General features: G+C 43.7%; 1 protein-coding gene across 1 annotated transcript in view; it reads right to left on the bottom strand.

The window, feature by feature from the left end:
- The window catches only part of CHM (CHM Rab escort protein), a 147789-nt gene that overhangs the window by 91098 nt on the left and 40355 nt on the right, over positions 1-16336 (bottom strand). The window contains exons 3-4 of the mRNA XM_039489240.1: positions 15669-15741; positions 8911-9035 (exon numbers count right to left, since the gene is read on the bottom strand). Of these exons, the coding sequence (XP_039345174.1) occupies positions 8911-9035; positions 15669-15741 (198 nt within the window). The remainder of the gene's footprint in view (positions 1-8910; positions 9036-15668; positions 15742-16336) is intronic.

Here is a 16336-nt window from a genome sequence, read left to right as displayed (position 1 = left end):
CGGCGGCGGTGGAGGAAGGCTGCGACTACTGCCATGCACTTTGTAAACACCCGCGGGGCCGTGGAGAGGCCGAAGGGGAGAACTGTAAACTGAAAGTGCTGGCGGCCCACCACAAACCGCAAATACCGTCTGTGCGGTGGGTATATAGAAATATGGAAATATGTGTCTTTCATGTCGAGAGCCGCGTACCAATCTCCGGGATCCAGGGAAGGGATGATGGTCCCCAGGGATACCATGCGAAACTTGAACTTTTTCAGGTACTTGTTCAGGCCTCGCAGGTCCAGGATAGGTCGGATACCCCCTTTTGCCTTGGGGATTAGAAAGTAACGGGAATAAAACCCCTTGCCCCTTGAGCCCTCTGGTACCTCCTCTATAGCTCCGATGGTGCGGAGCTGGCGTACCTCCTGCAAGAGGAGTTGCTCATGAGAGGGGTCCCTGAAGAGGGACGAGGAAGGGGGGTGGGAGGGTGGGGTTGAAAGAAACTGAAGGTGGTATCCCAGTTCCACCGTGCGAAGGACCCAACGATCGGAAGTGATGCGGGACCACGCAGGGAGGAAAAAGGAAAGACGGTTGTAAAACAAAAATGGGTCCTCGGAGGTCATCGGTATGCTGCTCTCGGGCGCACCCTCAAAAGTTTGGTTTCGGGCCCGCGGGTGGTTTAGCGGAGCCGGAATTGTTGTTGCCCCCTTGAGGTCCGGACTGTCGTCCGCGCGTATAGCGACTTCGATGCCTCGCAAAGTCCTGCCTCGGTCTTGGTGGGGGGTAAGGACGCTGAGGCTGAGGGCGGAAGGGCCGCCTTTGAGTCTGGGGGGTATGCATCCCGAGGGAACGCATAATCACCCGATTGTCTTTCAGACTTTGAAGCCTGGAATCCGTCTTTTCAGAAAATAGGCCCTTGCCATCGAATGGTAGGTCCTGAAGCGTATACTGGAGCTCAGGTGGCAGGCCCGACGCCTGAAGCCACGAAATACGTCGCATCGCTATACCGGATGCGACCGTACGAGCAGCCGAGTCTGCAGCGTCCAGCGAGGCCTGGAGCAAGGTACGGGCCACCTTTTTGCCTTCCTCCGACAACGCTGAAAACTCTTGTCTGGAGTCCTGAGGCAGGAGCTCAGAGAACTTGCTCACTGACTGCCAGGTGTTATAATTGTACCTGCTTAGCAGGGCCTGCTGGTTCGCTACTCGCAGTTGGAGGCCCCCTGCAGAATAGACCTTGCGGCCCAAGAGGTCCATACATCTGGCCTCCCTAGATTTCGGTGCGGGGGCCTGCTGTCCATGGCGCTCCCTGTCATTAACCGATTGCACGACCAATGAGGAGGGAGGGGGGTGCACATACAAGTACTCGTAGCCCTGGGAGGGCACCATGTATTTGCGCTCAACTCCTCTGGCGGTCGGTTGGATAGACGCCGGGGACTGCCAGATGGTGTATGCTCTGGCTTGGATTGTGCGAATAAGGGGGAGCGCCACACGAGTGGGGGCCTCCGCTGTCAAAATATCAACGACCGGGTCCTCCGCCTCTGGGACTTCCTCGGCGGGCAAGTTGATATTTTGTGCAACACGCCGGAGGAGGTCCTGAAGCTAACGAAGGTCGATCGGAGGTGGACCAGATGCGGATGTGCCAGCCACTGCCTCATCCGGGGAAGAGGAAGAGCAAAGGCCCGGAACAAGTGGCTCCTGAAGCGGCTCCTGGTCCTGGGCAACATCTGGAGTCGGAGAGGCTTGGGCCTCCGGAACCGGTGCCGAAACGTCTTCAGTATCGGTCACTGGAGGCCTGCTAATCGTCGCCTCTGGCATGCGATGCTCTGCAGCCACCGGGTGAGGTGGTACTGTGGGCTCGCCTTGGGGCTGATGGTACGCCCAAGGCGTCCAGAAGGGCCACTGCTGCGGTGCGTGGTCCGAGGCGCGATATCTCTGGGAACCCCTGCTATTATTGTCTGAGTCCCCATAATAGGCAGAGCCGGCATGAGACAAGGCCGAGGCGTGCCTGGACGGCCCTGGCGGAGCCATGCTTGAATAGGGCGGGTCTGCGTAGGCAGAGCGGCCCTGCGCTGTATGTCGCAGAGGAGAACGGTGCCGGGAGTCATAGCGGTACCGCGACGGAGATCGGGACCTACTACCAGTGTGGTCTTTGAAGATCTTGGAGTTATCAAAAAGATATTCTAGCACTATATAAAATCATGAGTGAGCTGGGAGGTCAACCGATGCCTAGGGTCCCTGCGTCTTTACCTGCTACGGGAGACACGGTGCCGGGATCAGTGCCAGGAGCACCGGGACGGAGAGTGGGACCGTGATCGGTGCCGTGAATAGGACCGGTGCCTTGATGGGTAGCGGTACCGGGACTGGGAACGGTGCCGTGACCGTGATCGGCGGCCAGATCTCGATCGTCCATGGGAGCGCGACCCGGAGCGTCAGCGCTCGACGGTGCCCTGCGAGGGGTGCCTCATCATGGCTGGCTTGCCTAGAGACCGAGGGGCCCGCACTGGCGGTGCCGGGGGCTGAGGCGGTCCTGGGTCCGTGAGGGCAATCAGGTCTCTCGCCGTTGCGAAAGTCTCCGGCATAGAGGGCACAATAAGCTCTACCATGGCGGGTGCCGGGGAGTCAACGGGCACCGGACTCAACGGCCCCTGAAAGGCCGGAATCGACGGTGCAGTCGTGGGCGGTGCCGCGGCAGATGAAGGTGCCGGGCAATCCTCTCTCGGTACGCGCTCAGACTGCGCCCCAGACGCGGGTGCCGCAGGAGTCTTGCGCTTCTTCCCCCGTGGGGAAAGTGACCGGTGCCGTGGATGAGACAACGGCTGGTGCGGGGTCTTTGCGGTGCCAGAGGTTCCCGGTGCGGAGGCAGAACTTGTTCCCGGTGCCGGCTGCGGAGTCGGTGCAAGGGGAGTGAGCGCCGCTTCCATTAGGAGCTGCCTAAGGCGAATGTCCCGCTCCTTCTTTGTTCGGGGCTTAAAAGCCTTGCAAATGCGGCACTTGTCCACCAAATGGGATTCCCCGAGGCACCTAAGACAGGAGCTGTGCGGGTCTCCTGTGGGCATCGGCCTACGGCAGATCGAGCACTGTTTGAACCCCGGCGAGCCGGGCATGGGAGAAAAGGGCTAAGCCCCAACCCCTCTCAACTATTTACACTAACTATTACTAAAAAAAACAATAAAAGTTAACTATAACACGAAGACTGAACTATATACACTATAACTATAGGAAAAACGAGTGAAAAGCTAGGGAAGTGGAGGACAGCTAAGCTGCGCTCCACAGTTCCAACGACCGACACAGGCGGGAAGAAGGAACTGAGGAGCGGATGGGTCGGCTGGGGTATATATTCGGCGCTATAGCGGCGCCACTCCAGGGGGCGCCCAGCCGACCCACCGAGTGCTGCTAGGGTAAAAAGTCTTCCGAACGTGCACGCGGCGCGCGCACACCTAATTGGAATGCATAGGAGCAATCACTCGAAGAACTTTTTTTTTTTTTAAGCAGTATAGTTCACTTGTTAACCAAATACAAACATGCACCCAGAATGCCATTAAACTTAGGTTGTAGCTAATCATCAGGAAATAAGCTTAAGTAAAATATTATAATGAAGGCATGTCTTTGTACAGTTCTGATTAATCTATAATATGCCTACAGTAAAGGCTACCTGGTCAGAGAAGGGAGGTCACCCTAAGTAGCAAGTATTTTGCTCAGTCTTCCTCATTTTCATAATGAAAAAATTCTTTAAAATTCCCCTTATAAAGCAGAACTCCACATTTAATCTCATCTGTCTTTTTTATCTTGGACTTCAATGAAGTCTACCTCAGCAACTAATACTTTTGAACTTGAAATTTTAGTTTATGCTACCAACTGAGATTAATCAAATCAGTGTCATTATAAGTGAAAGAAATTCAGCAACAATTTTGCATTATCTTTTTATCTTTCTACCACAAGCTACTAAGGCACTGAATAAACATTTTAAACTCATCTGAAAACTAATGAACTGTGATTTTAAAGGTGACCTGCAAGGGTACAGTTTATAATTCCAGTGGTTATCAATATATACATACACACACACACAAATTCTCTTAACTGTATGGGGGTATTCAGCACAGTTACCAAAATGCAACTCTTTCCTCAGAGGTGGGGGCACTTTGTCAGAGTCAGCATTGGAAGAAAACCCTAGACCCTTTTCAGGATTGCAAAACCCCACCCTACGGGCTTGAGGAGGGTTCTGTGTCTGATTGGTTGTACAGAAGTGCAGGCTCCTGCATACGTAAGGAGATGGCTTATAAGCCCTTCCCCAAACCATTCTGGATTAGGAAGAAAAGGCTACTGCTAGGAAGCAGCAGGCAGAGAAGCTGGCATGGTTACATGTGGTCGCAACTCTCCTGACTCCCCACCTCTGGGTTTGAGAGTGCCAAGGAACCTCAGAGACCCAAGCCATAAGCACTGGCTCACAATCATCCCCAGCATAGCAGCAAAGGCAGCAGTGGTGAGCACCTTGGCAATAGGGTTGTCAACCTTCTACTCGCACAAAACCGAACACCCTTACCCTGTTCCCTGCCCTCCCACTTCTGAGGGCCCCACCCATTGTCTGAGGCCCCACCCTGGCTCACTCCATCCCCCCTCCCTCTGAGGCTCACTCTCCCCACCCTCACTGGCAGGCTCACATTGTGGTGTGGGAAGGGATGAGGGCTCTGGCTGGGGTGCAGGCTCCGGGGTGGGATTGGGAATGAGGGGTTTGGGGTGCAGAAGGGTGACGTGGGCTGGGATCGAGGGATTCAGAGGGTGGGAGGGGGATCAGGGCTTGGGCAGGGGGTTGGGGCCTGGGAGGACGACAAGGGTGCAGGCTCCAGGCAGTGCTTACCTCAAGCAGCTCCCAGAAGCAGCGAGCATGTCCCCTCTCTGGCTCCTACATGAAGGCATGGCCAGGTGGCTCTGCACGCTGCTCCATCCACAGGTGCCACCCCCACAGCTCCCACTGGCCATGGTTCCTGGCCAATGGGAGCTGCAGAGGCGGCACTTGGGGTGGGGGCAGCACGCAGAGCCCCGTGGCTGCTGCTACATGTAGGAGCCAGATGGGGACATGCTGGCTGCTTCCCAGGAGCCACACAGCAGAGGCTAGCAGGGAGCCTGCCAGTCCCACTGTACAGCAGTGCTGCCAACCAGTGGTCAACAGCCCGGCCACCAGGATCCCTTTTCGACCGCATGTTCCAGTCGCAAACCGAATACCTGGTCACCCTAGCTGGCAGGAGAAGGGGAGGCAGCCCCTTATACACAGTGGGAACCAGAACTTTTCCCTTGTGGAAGTGACACAGACCTTGTCTGTCACAAGCATAAGGAGAGGAGGGTGGGAGCATCTGTGAGTGTTCACTTATTGACTTATGCTCTTTTTTCTTATTTTAGACCCTCCTAGCGCCCATCCGTGCTGTAGCTGGCCAGATCATACTGAAAAGGGAATATACCAGCAAGTATCATGCAGAGGTCTTTAGCTGTCACATAACCCTGTTGAAGCCAGTCCACAGGAAGTGGAGTAAATTGGCATTTTAATATAGAGTATATTATTCAATTTTATTACTATTCATTATTCTAAAATGGAGTTTGCTTCAGATGGGCTAGAAGCTGTGGAACCTGAAAGAAAAAAGCTTTACAGATCATATTCTGAATATTACACAGTTAAAATTACTACAGTTTTGTACTTTACTTTTGTTGGTCCCATGTAGACATCATTCTTTTCAATATTAGACTTTTTCCAAGTATAGTACATCCACTTCTCCCACCCAAAGTAGGGTTGGCTAAGTAACACACTGCAGAACCTTGTGGTATATCATATACACCTTTGACTAACAAGCTAAAAAACTGAGCAGATTTCAAGCTGTCATTTTTATTTAAAATTCCTACACAAACATTCTTCCCTCGTGGCCCCCAGACCATCATGGAAATTTTCCCCAAAGTTACACATTGAAGCATAATAGCGAATATTCAGTCCTGGACCAATAGACAAGTTTATGGTCCCATAATCATAGGAACAGTCAGTTCTAGAAAGAGGTTCTGGAAAGATGGGAATCTCTCTCCCTCTGCATAAAATTTGAGGCTTCATGACAATTTTATAGAACAAATGTAATTTTAGAAATTTCTAATGATTATTTACTTCTCTCTTATACCTGTACAGTTGGTATGGTATTAAGGTGCCTTATGGTATTATGTCACGTGATTTTGAGTGGTAAAAACAACAGCTAATCACATTGGAAACTCCCCAAAATTTGTAATAGTTTTTCTATAAAATGGAGCATAATAAACACCAGTATGGTTTGGTAGAAAGGCACTCATTCTGGTCCATTTGTAAAAGTCACGTATAGCTCTAGTGCTCACAAGCAATGCAGTTATTCTCAACCTATATCAATAAAACTTTTATACCAAAGCATTATATATTCAGAATCCATCATAAACATACAATATACATAAATATTTATACATACACTTATATTAGAACAGTCAAATGAAAATAATTCACACGTAACTGTTCACACGAAAAAGCTGAAATGATCATGGTTTTGCTGTAAGTGTCATTTTTATTTTGATTTACATTAACTTTTTATAAAATATTCTGTTTTCTCTATATAGTGTTAAATGTCTATCTACAATATCTTAAATGATACAGTATGACGACTTTTTTCCTTAGAAAATATTTTTAAAATTCATCCCAGCTAACTTGTATTGCTGGAAATCAATTCAATATTGTTGAGATATTTATTTGTATAACAGGATATAATGTTTGTGTAAACTTAATGTATAAGCTATAAATATTTATTTGAACATTAAAATGAAGGTCTTACTTCATCCTAGCTGTAACTTTACATATGAAGTTCTGCTCTGTCAACATACAGATGTTGTGGAAGCCTCAAGTTGAAGTCACAGAACTATTTCATTTTAAGCAAAAATTCATTATAACCCGAGTTCAATTTGGACTTTGCAAAGCATTCTACCTCACTCTAAATGGAAGTTTGATAAAGTAAACTTCCACTATATAAGGAAGTTTCACTGTACTGATGTATTTTAAAAATCTATTTAATTCCCCCTCAATGAACATTACAATTTGTATGATTTTCAGGTCTACTCTTTTTATAATAAAAGTCCAGCCCCTTTATATAAAGCTGAACTCATGACATCTTTCCTATAGGAATAACCATCCCTGAATAATGTAACAACTGTGTCTATAAAAAAAGAAAAATCACTCAAATTAAACCTTTGGGCAGACAATTTTCTACTAATTCACAAAAAGGATACATCTGCAGGCAAATTGTTGTGTAAATTTTGAATATTATCTACCACCATTCATCAATTAATGGTAGTAACAAAGGAATATCTCAAAGTGAATGTGTCTTATTAATGCCTTGTAACAGCCACCCCTTCAGATAGGTCAAATGAAAAATTGCCAACCAGCTGGTTAATTTATTCAGCACAGGTGTTCACTATTTATTTTTCAGCCATTTTCCTTTTTTCAATACAGCTTGTTGCAGAAACAGTATTCTTTTCCTTTGATGGATGCACTTTGTTCTGGGGCCATTCATTTCAAATTTGCACAGTATATATTATACTGCTACCCAGCTGTTTATTCTTTCAAAATAAATGTTTAATGGTTACTTCATAGGCGTTATAAAGTTAAGAAACAACAACAAAATCCAGACAGAACATGTAAGTTGTCAGAAGTACCATAATCAACTCAAGTTGTTTAGGCAAACTTTTTCTTTGCTATTTTTATCCAACTCCCCACTCTATTTGGAGGCAGAAAGAAGAGCAAATATGTTATTAAATGACCTAGACTTCCTTAGGTGCTTAAAAGAAAACTAGAACTAATCTGGAAGTTCAGATTAAGACTCTCTTGTACAAATTGTGAAATATTTGAAAACATTTTTAGTTAACCCATTTTTGAGTCTGCTGTTGGTCAGAGCCATTTTTCAGCACACAAACTCTTTAGCAATTAGTTATATCTGAGAGAGATTAAAACTTTTAATCCTACTTCAGTACTAGTTTTGAACATTTATTATGATAAAGTTATGGCAATGATTATATAACTGGGATTAGACACAGTAATTTTAAAAGACAAATGGAACCTTTATATTTTATCTGCATCATAACCTAGTGTGCGAACCTCAACTTTTGAATATTCTACACAATACCCCGTTAAACATTTTATCACCTTTCGGTGCTGAACCAGTACTAAAAGGTACATATGGACTGGTTTCTGATACTTACATTAGGCTCCCAAATTCAAAGTAGATATACCACAGGAATGCTTAGCTGAATTTACCCCTACATTAAAAGGACCCTTCGTTCATGACAATTCAATCTACAATATCATGCTAATCTTACATTTGTTTATTGTCTGAATTGTTAAGAACTGAAATTGGTTATCACTCTTGCAATTTTTGTATCAATGTTAATTATATTACTGAAGTACTGTTTGGACACATTCATTTTACCTATGTTCTTCTATTTACAACTGCCATGAAAAGAGATATTTTAGTTAAAACCAAAGATATTCTCTACAGCATCTTTGCAGCTTTTCATTCAGGTAAAGTACAGTACATAAATATAGTAGTTCAAAGATGGTGAGCAGCTCTAAACACACCTTATTGCTAGTTTCCAATCAGAAATGAACTATTAGCCTTTTATTCACTAAATTGCCCAAAATGTTTATTACATCAAATCTGAAGCAAAGCCAGTAAAGGATCAGCCAGTTTCAGTTAAGTACGGGGGACTTAAGTATAGGACTTTTGGAGAGCAATTTATAATTCTTATTTTTGTTAACCCAAAAGGATATAGAGAAAGAGAAAGAAAAAAATCACTTATGCTGAGATCACAATGTAATTAATCATTCACAATATAAAAAGCTATACCAAGGAATTTTGTTTATATATCTTCCATACTATTTATACTTACCTAGCATAGCAGACATATTCTACATGCTGAATGGTGTTATCCTTCTTGTTAAGAGAAATAGCTTCTTCTGTTTCAAGGATCAATTTTCTCCAGTCTTCACTGTCCTCTCTGACATCAGTTTTTTCCTTACAAAGAAATACAAGATGATAGGAAATTTTTTGAACTCCACTTTAATTTAACTTAAAACGTTACCAACCTGGATGCTATTGTAAACTGAAATAAACTTCAGTTCCATCAATTCTAACTTTCTAGTGATGTTTTTGAGGAAAATTTCCTTTTTATGCCACTGTACAGCTTAAAGGTGTAGTTTCCTATAGCTAGATATTAATTCAGTTTAGATAGGAGCACAGGTGTGCACTAATAAAAGTATTTAAAATGAGAGCTGCTATTTATAATTTGTGGTGAAATACAAGGTTTCAAAGTACCACAATACATCTTTTGACTGATTCAGTATTTGATGACTTTCTACTGGAAGTTTATCAAGCAAGTTAAGATAAAAAAATAGAGACTATTGGTGCATTTTCTTTTTCAAATTTGTAGACCTATTTATGTCAGGTAGATGTTGACATGGTATGTTAAAGTGAAAATTCACTTAGCTTGCAAGCAATATCAAATAGGCTATTTAAAAAAGAAACTAGTATTACATCTGACAGGTTAGTTCCCATAACTGTAACTCAGTCCAAGGCAAGATTGCAGAATGGGTTGGCATATCCACACTAGTTTTAATCTAGCTAGTACAAGTAAAAATATCCGTGAAGACACAGGAGCACAGGTTTCAGTGTGGGCTGTACAGGCACGATGGGAACCTTAAGTATGTACTCATGATGCTAGCTCTTGCTGAAGCCTGTGCTACTGCATCTTCACTGCCATTTTTGGCCACTGTAGCTAGATTATAGCAAGCACTGCAGCACAGGCTGGCATACCAATCGCACCACCAACTCAGATGTAGCCATACCCTAAGAGAGTCTGATCCCTCAATTCTGGCTGAGAACTCTTGTATTAGAGACCACACACCTAGGAATGAAATGATTTGAGAATTAGCTAGTCAGGCTAGACATTTAACTAGGTCAAATGATGAGATTTTAGGAAGAACCCTCTCCCTGGAAAGAAAATGAGTGCAACAGTCTTTTCCCAAGAGGTTAGCTCTTGCTAACATCCTGCTTGTTTAAGTACAAGAGCCATTAGATTATTTTTGGAAGAGCACCTGAAACAAAGGACATTTGTCAAATGTGGCAAACAGACACAAACTACTCAGAGAATAAGCAAGATTCCTCTTGATCTTCAATCTGGGCACATACAAGTTCTCTTTTAGAATCACAGAGAGAGACGAAACTCATCTTTCCATACAACTATCAAAAGTGGTTAAGAAATGTACAAAACATGTGTCTTATTGTTAACTGAGCCCTATGTGACATCTTTCATCACTCCCCCAATCACTATTAATAGGTTATGAAAGATCTAAGATATGACAAAGCATCTTCACAAAACTAAGAACCCCTTATTGGCCCTTCTAGTGCAAAGTACTCACTCAAGTCTACGCCAATGATTTTCAACCTGTGGTCTGCAAACCCTGGGGGCCTAAGTCTAAGATTTCCAAAGGGGTCCACACCTCCATTCAAAATTTTTTTAGGGGTCCACAATTGAAAAAAGGTTGAAATCACTGGTCTACACAATTGTCTCCAGCATAATAGTAAAACAGGCATGATATATTGCTGATTGTTTAGCATGCTGTTATCCTCAGTTGTGCTGGCTGTTTTGGTGATCTCATTATGAGAAACTGTGCTAGTATTTCCTTTCAAGTTTTGGTAACTCATTTACTTTGTGCAGTTTGTACGTATATGTCAATTTATTTATAAAGTGGAGCTCTTGGAAAGAGCACTGTGGTTTCTACTGCTTTATTTGGGGGTGAGGTCATCTGATGTATTGATGTAGCATACTTATTATGTACTATGGAGGAGAAGTAGGGTTTTTTCTTACAGGAGGAGTACTCCCCCCCCCCCTTCTAAGAGACATTATTGTGGGACAGTATTTTAAAAAGAACCTACCTGCTCTAGACACTTAGTAAAGCTTGCTTTTGTAAAATAATTAGGAGTTTACTCACCTTACAAATGGCTTTGTGAAACAAAGAATTTGAACAGTCACACAGTTAAAGTGAAAGGTAATGGAGAAATAGACTGCGCTGTCTGTGCAAAAGGATATGGCCAGTACAACAACAGAGAATGGGGCAAAATGGTCTTGTGCATAAACTGGGAGTTGAGATCAGCCTAGCTGTACCATGGACTTCCTGGATGACCTTGAGCAACAGACTTTTCTCCATTTGGGGTCTTTTCTTGTATTTAAGGTTTTAGATAAAACAACAATCATGCTCACCCCTAAATAGGGGAGGTTGCAGATGAGATTCAGCTAGGATTGAAAGTGTAAAAGGAACGGAAAATATAGAATTATGGTTCTCAATTTCTTAAGCCTGATGGAGAACGCATGTAAATGGTAATTGCATTCTTACACAGTACCCTGAGCATTTGGGACAAAATTTTTCCAGTGGATTTGATGCTGTAGCTCTGCACAAGGTGCAATTCTGAATTTTTTTCAAAAATACGGAAGGCACAGAACAAATTAAAAATGATAGTCTCTCAAGTTAGTTACAAATCTGGGTAACCTGTGTAACTTTCCAGTGCCTGTTGGACATAATGCGGAGTCACAAGGGGGTAGTCATGCAGAAGTTCTTGCAGCTACAACAAGTAGTATCTAGTCTGTGATTGCCAAGTAGGGGGCAAGTGAAAGAAAGTGGATAGCAAACATTGTTAAAAGGCAAATGTATTAAGATATTTGAAGTCATAAGGATAAAATTTTGAACAGAAGGCAAAAGGGAAGCACTTAAAACAGCCAAGAGAAAGACATGTAGCATAGCCCTAAGAGAATTTTTAGAGAGTGCGCTGGCTGGAAAGAGGCTTGGAACTGTGAGGAAAAACTGACTCATGCATTTAACTCCTCCTGTGTTAAGGGAAACAGGACTTTCTACAATCTTTGTAAATAGAGATGACTGTACTTAAATTCCTGACTCATCATCAGTTTCTCCCACTAACGGAAACAACCTGCTAGACCCCGAGGGCTGGTCTACACGGGGGAGGGGTAGGAAGGGGAGAATCTATCATTATGAAAATAATGTAGCTGAAGTCGAAGTACTTAGATCTACTTATCGAGGTGTCTTTACTGCGGTGTGTCGACGGGAAACGCTCTCCCGTCGATTCCCCTAGCGCTTCTCGTTGAGGTGCAGTACCGGAATCGATGCTAGAGTGAATGGCAGTCGATTTATCGCATCTATACTAGACATGATAAATCAATCCCCGCTGGATCGATCGCTGCCTGACGATCCGGCCAGTAGTGTAGACAAGCCCTGAATTTTGGCTAACTGCTTGGTTCAAAAGGAGTAAGTGTTCAGGAAGAAAACGATGAATCAGAGAGACAACTGTGTGACATATATGAAAGTGGTGATCTCACTTCCAATTTTAAGTTCTGATATTGAGCAGCCCTATTACAAAGTGTTTCCTTTTAGTATAATCAATATAAATAGACATGTGTGACTAAACTGGAGAAGTTATTTCCTATGGATTAGCTGGCTTCACAACACTTCAGTAGATAATCCCAACAGGAATTTAAAAGCAATAAGGCAGTAACTGTGCATATCCATTTGCTAACATAGTTCAAATGCCCGCTTGTTCTAAGCGAGTGCCCTTTTTAAAAAGCTTTGAGTGAACAGTCATGAATTACATATGCCTTGGTTAGAGAAAAATGCATTATCTGCACTCAAATTAAAGTGTTTGTCTTGGCTACATGATAAGTTTCAGAGGTAGGATCTGATAAGTATACCAAAACCATGGCAATCTGTCCAGAAATAAATTATGCCAACAACTGGGATTATGCAAATTATATTTATTTATATTTTTGTATTTATTTATTTTTTAAACACACACACACACCCCCCTATATATACACGCCCAGACATATCTCAACATATATACACACACACGAGATATATATAAATCACATACACACACAGGATACAGAATGAGCATAAAGAGCTATGTTCCCACATGATCCCACAAAAGCATATGCAGATTGTATTCTTAGCTCTGCCACAGCTTGTCTACATGGTGGTTTTGTCCGCATCAGAGGGGTGTAAAACTGTAATCTGTGGTAACGTGTTGCACACCAAATGGCCTGTGCAGACCCTATTGGAGCACACTAACAGTCTTATAATGAGCATTAACAGTCCGGTTTCAAGCTATATAAGCATATAAAATAGTTATGATATTCTGTAAAATACTGATAACACTTTTCTTCACTGCAGTGATGTGAGGCGTAATTCATTGGTATCCATAAAGTGCTTTGAGATCCTCACTTGGAATGTTCCATAGAAGTGAAAATTAGTATTTTTATCCAGTAATGACAGTGAAACGGAAACAGAACACTTCTTACAAACAGATGAAATGAATTCAGAATATATCCATGATGGGTGAAGTCTATAAAAGTTAATTTAATAAAGTATACCTATTATGTGGCTGTATGTTCTCATTTATACTCATATAAAACAGTACTATCTTATTTTAAGATGAACTTCAAAGATGCCTTTTTTGATAACGTGTATTATAATTAACACAGGGTTTCTCAAACAGGGGTCGCCGCTTATGTAGGGAAAGACCCTGGCAGGCCGGGCCGGTGTGTTTACCTGCCCCTTCCAGCAGCTCCCATTGGCCCAGAGCAGCGGTCCACAGCCAGTGGGAGCCGCAATCGGCCAGACCTGCAGACGAGGCAGGTAAACGCTCTGGCCCGGCCCGTCAGGGGCTTTCCCTACACAAGCGGCAACTCCTGTTTGAGAAACCCTGAATTAACAATTATAATACTGAGGTTACCAGATGTTGTTTAATTCAGGAGCAGTGGTGGAAGTGGATTCCATTTCCTACTGGTGGAACGGGGGTGGGGGGGAAGAGGGGAGAGACAGCTAACGGGGGGCACATGACCTCCTCACGTGACCCTCCACAAGAGTCCTCCCTGTCCGGGGCTCCCATGCCCTCCCCATCCCCTTCCCACGATCCACCCCCCCTTATCTTGGGCGGGGGGAGAAGCTCTGTCCTCCTCCCACTGCGCTGGAGACATCGGAACTGCGGCAATGAAAGGAGCAGAACGTGGGGCTGCTGGGTAGCTCTCCCAGAGGAGTTTCCAGTGTGGGGCTCCCCGGTGGCCCCATGTTCTGTTTCTTTCCCCGCTCCCAGGAACCACAGCAGGGAAAGCAGCAGAACATCGGCAGCTCCTCCGGCACGGCTGTACCGCCCCCAGCCCTGTCTCTCAGCCCTGTCCTCCAGCAGGGCTGCTGTACAGATGGAGGAGACCCTGCGTGGAAGGGCTGAGGGCAGTACAGCCGTGCCAGAGGAGTTGCCAGCATTTGGCCACCCAGCGGTCCCACATTCTGCTCCTCTTCTGTCTTTCTGGTACACTGTATCAGCTTTAAATATCTTACTGGTACGGCATGGTGTACCAGACCGCCCTACTTGCTTTGCTGTTTAGGAGTTATTTTAAATAAAATGTTCCAGTTTTGTCCATGTATAAAAATGAGATGCATGGTAGTTCGGTTTTGCTGGCTTTAATATTTATTAAATATGTAATACCCACAGAGTACTAGACACTTCCTAAGTTATTGGTTATGTATGTATTTTTTCACAAAAAATAGAATATAGTTACTCTTCATTTACTGTTGTAGTTATGTTCCTGAAAAATGCGATTTAAGACAAATGATGTTAAGCAAATCCAATTTCCCCATAAGAATTAACGTAAATGAGGGTGTTAGGTTCCAGGGAAATTTTTTTCACCAGACAAAAGACTATTTTTTTATATACATACATACATACACACACATATATATATATACATACATACATACATACACACACATATATATATATACATACATACATACACACACACATATATATATACATACATACACACACACACATATACACACACACACACAGAGTACAAGTTTTAAATAAACAATTTAATAATGGTACACAGTGATGATGATTGTGAAGCTTGGTTGAGGTGGAGTAGTCAGAGGGTGGGATGTTTCCCTTACTGCTAAATGATGAACTAGCAATTGGCTGAGCCCTCAAGGGTTAACTCTCTCACTCTGAAAGACAGCCGGAATGAAGGGAGATATGCGCATTTCCCTTAAGTACAGTGCCTTGTTAATTAGATCAGCTTGCTGAGACAGCAGCTGCTGCAAGCTCCCTCTGTCCTGAGCCCTGCTCTATGGAAGATGGAGTAAGCAGGGTGAGGAGCAGGGGGGAGGGGGACACCCTGACATTAGCCCCCCTCTTCCTTCCCTCTCCCCAGGCACAGCAAGCAGAAGCAGGAGTCTTGGGGAGCAGCTCCAAGGCAGAGGGCAGGAGCAGCACATGGCAGTGCGGGGAGGGACACAGCTGAACTGCAGGCAGCTGCTGCACAGGGAATTTAGGGAAGTGGGGAACTGATAGAAGGCTGCCAGTCCAGTCTGGTTTCAAGCCCCCATCAGCTAGCTGCAAGGGGCTGCTCTTCCTGCAAGCAGTAGACAAAAGGGAGCATTACACAACTTTAAATTAGCATGTTCCCTAATTGATCAGCAATGTAACAACTAAACAAGGTTAACCGGGATGACTTTAAGTGAGGAATTACTGTACTACAAACCTGATGAGAGAGAAAGAAAAGTCATTCTAGTTCCTTACCTGGTTTTCCTTAATCCAGGACAATAATCCTGAAAAGCTAAAACTGGCCCAGTTTCCTCCATAGTAATTTCTCCTGCAAAGAAAAAAATGAAACTTGGTTGAAAGAAAACCAAAAATATAGCTACTGAATGCCTATAATGCTGCTTATGGGACTGTGCAGAACTTTATGTAATACTGTTAATAAAAATAATTTTCATGTTCTATATTCTGAGCCAAAAGAGCCAATTTCTGCTGATTTGTCACATCTCATTGAATGCTCTCCAATATACTTGCTCTTTCCCACATGAAAAGAAGTTGTCAATTTACTAAGTTCAGCACAAAAAAGTAAGTCAATAGTTGTTTTTTTCCTTTTAAGTAGGTGGTCCTCTGGCTTCTCTTTTTAAATTTTTCCTATTGACACTTCCTAAACATCACACTAACTAGTGAGCTTTTCCATTATATGAATAAGAGATTAAGTAAAACTTAAATGTTACTTTTATGGGAAGGAAGCAAGCATAATATAAACATACTAATAAAATGATTCTACCACATCTATAATAAAAAATGCTACCTCATAGCATTTAACACTAATACCAGTTATCTAAAGCATGTTGAGACTTTAAAAAAGTGACCAAAGCCAGAATGCGTTCTTCAATGGACCCGTAAAGTTACATTATAAATTAAAGTCT

The sequence above is a fragment of the Mauremys reevesii genome, linkage group 9 (assembly GCF_016161935.1).
Source record: "Mauremys reevesii isolate NIE-2019 linkage group 9, ASM1616193v1, whole genome shotgun sequence".
NCBI lineage: Eukaryota > Metazoa > Chordata > Testudines > Geoemydidae > Mauremys > Mauremys reevesii.
The sequence above is the reverse complement of the archived record's forward strand: the minus strand, read 5'-3'. Positions and strand labels throughout refer to the sequence as shown.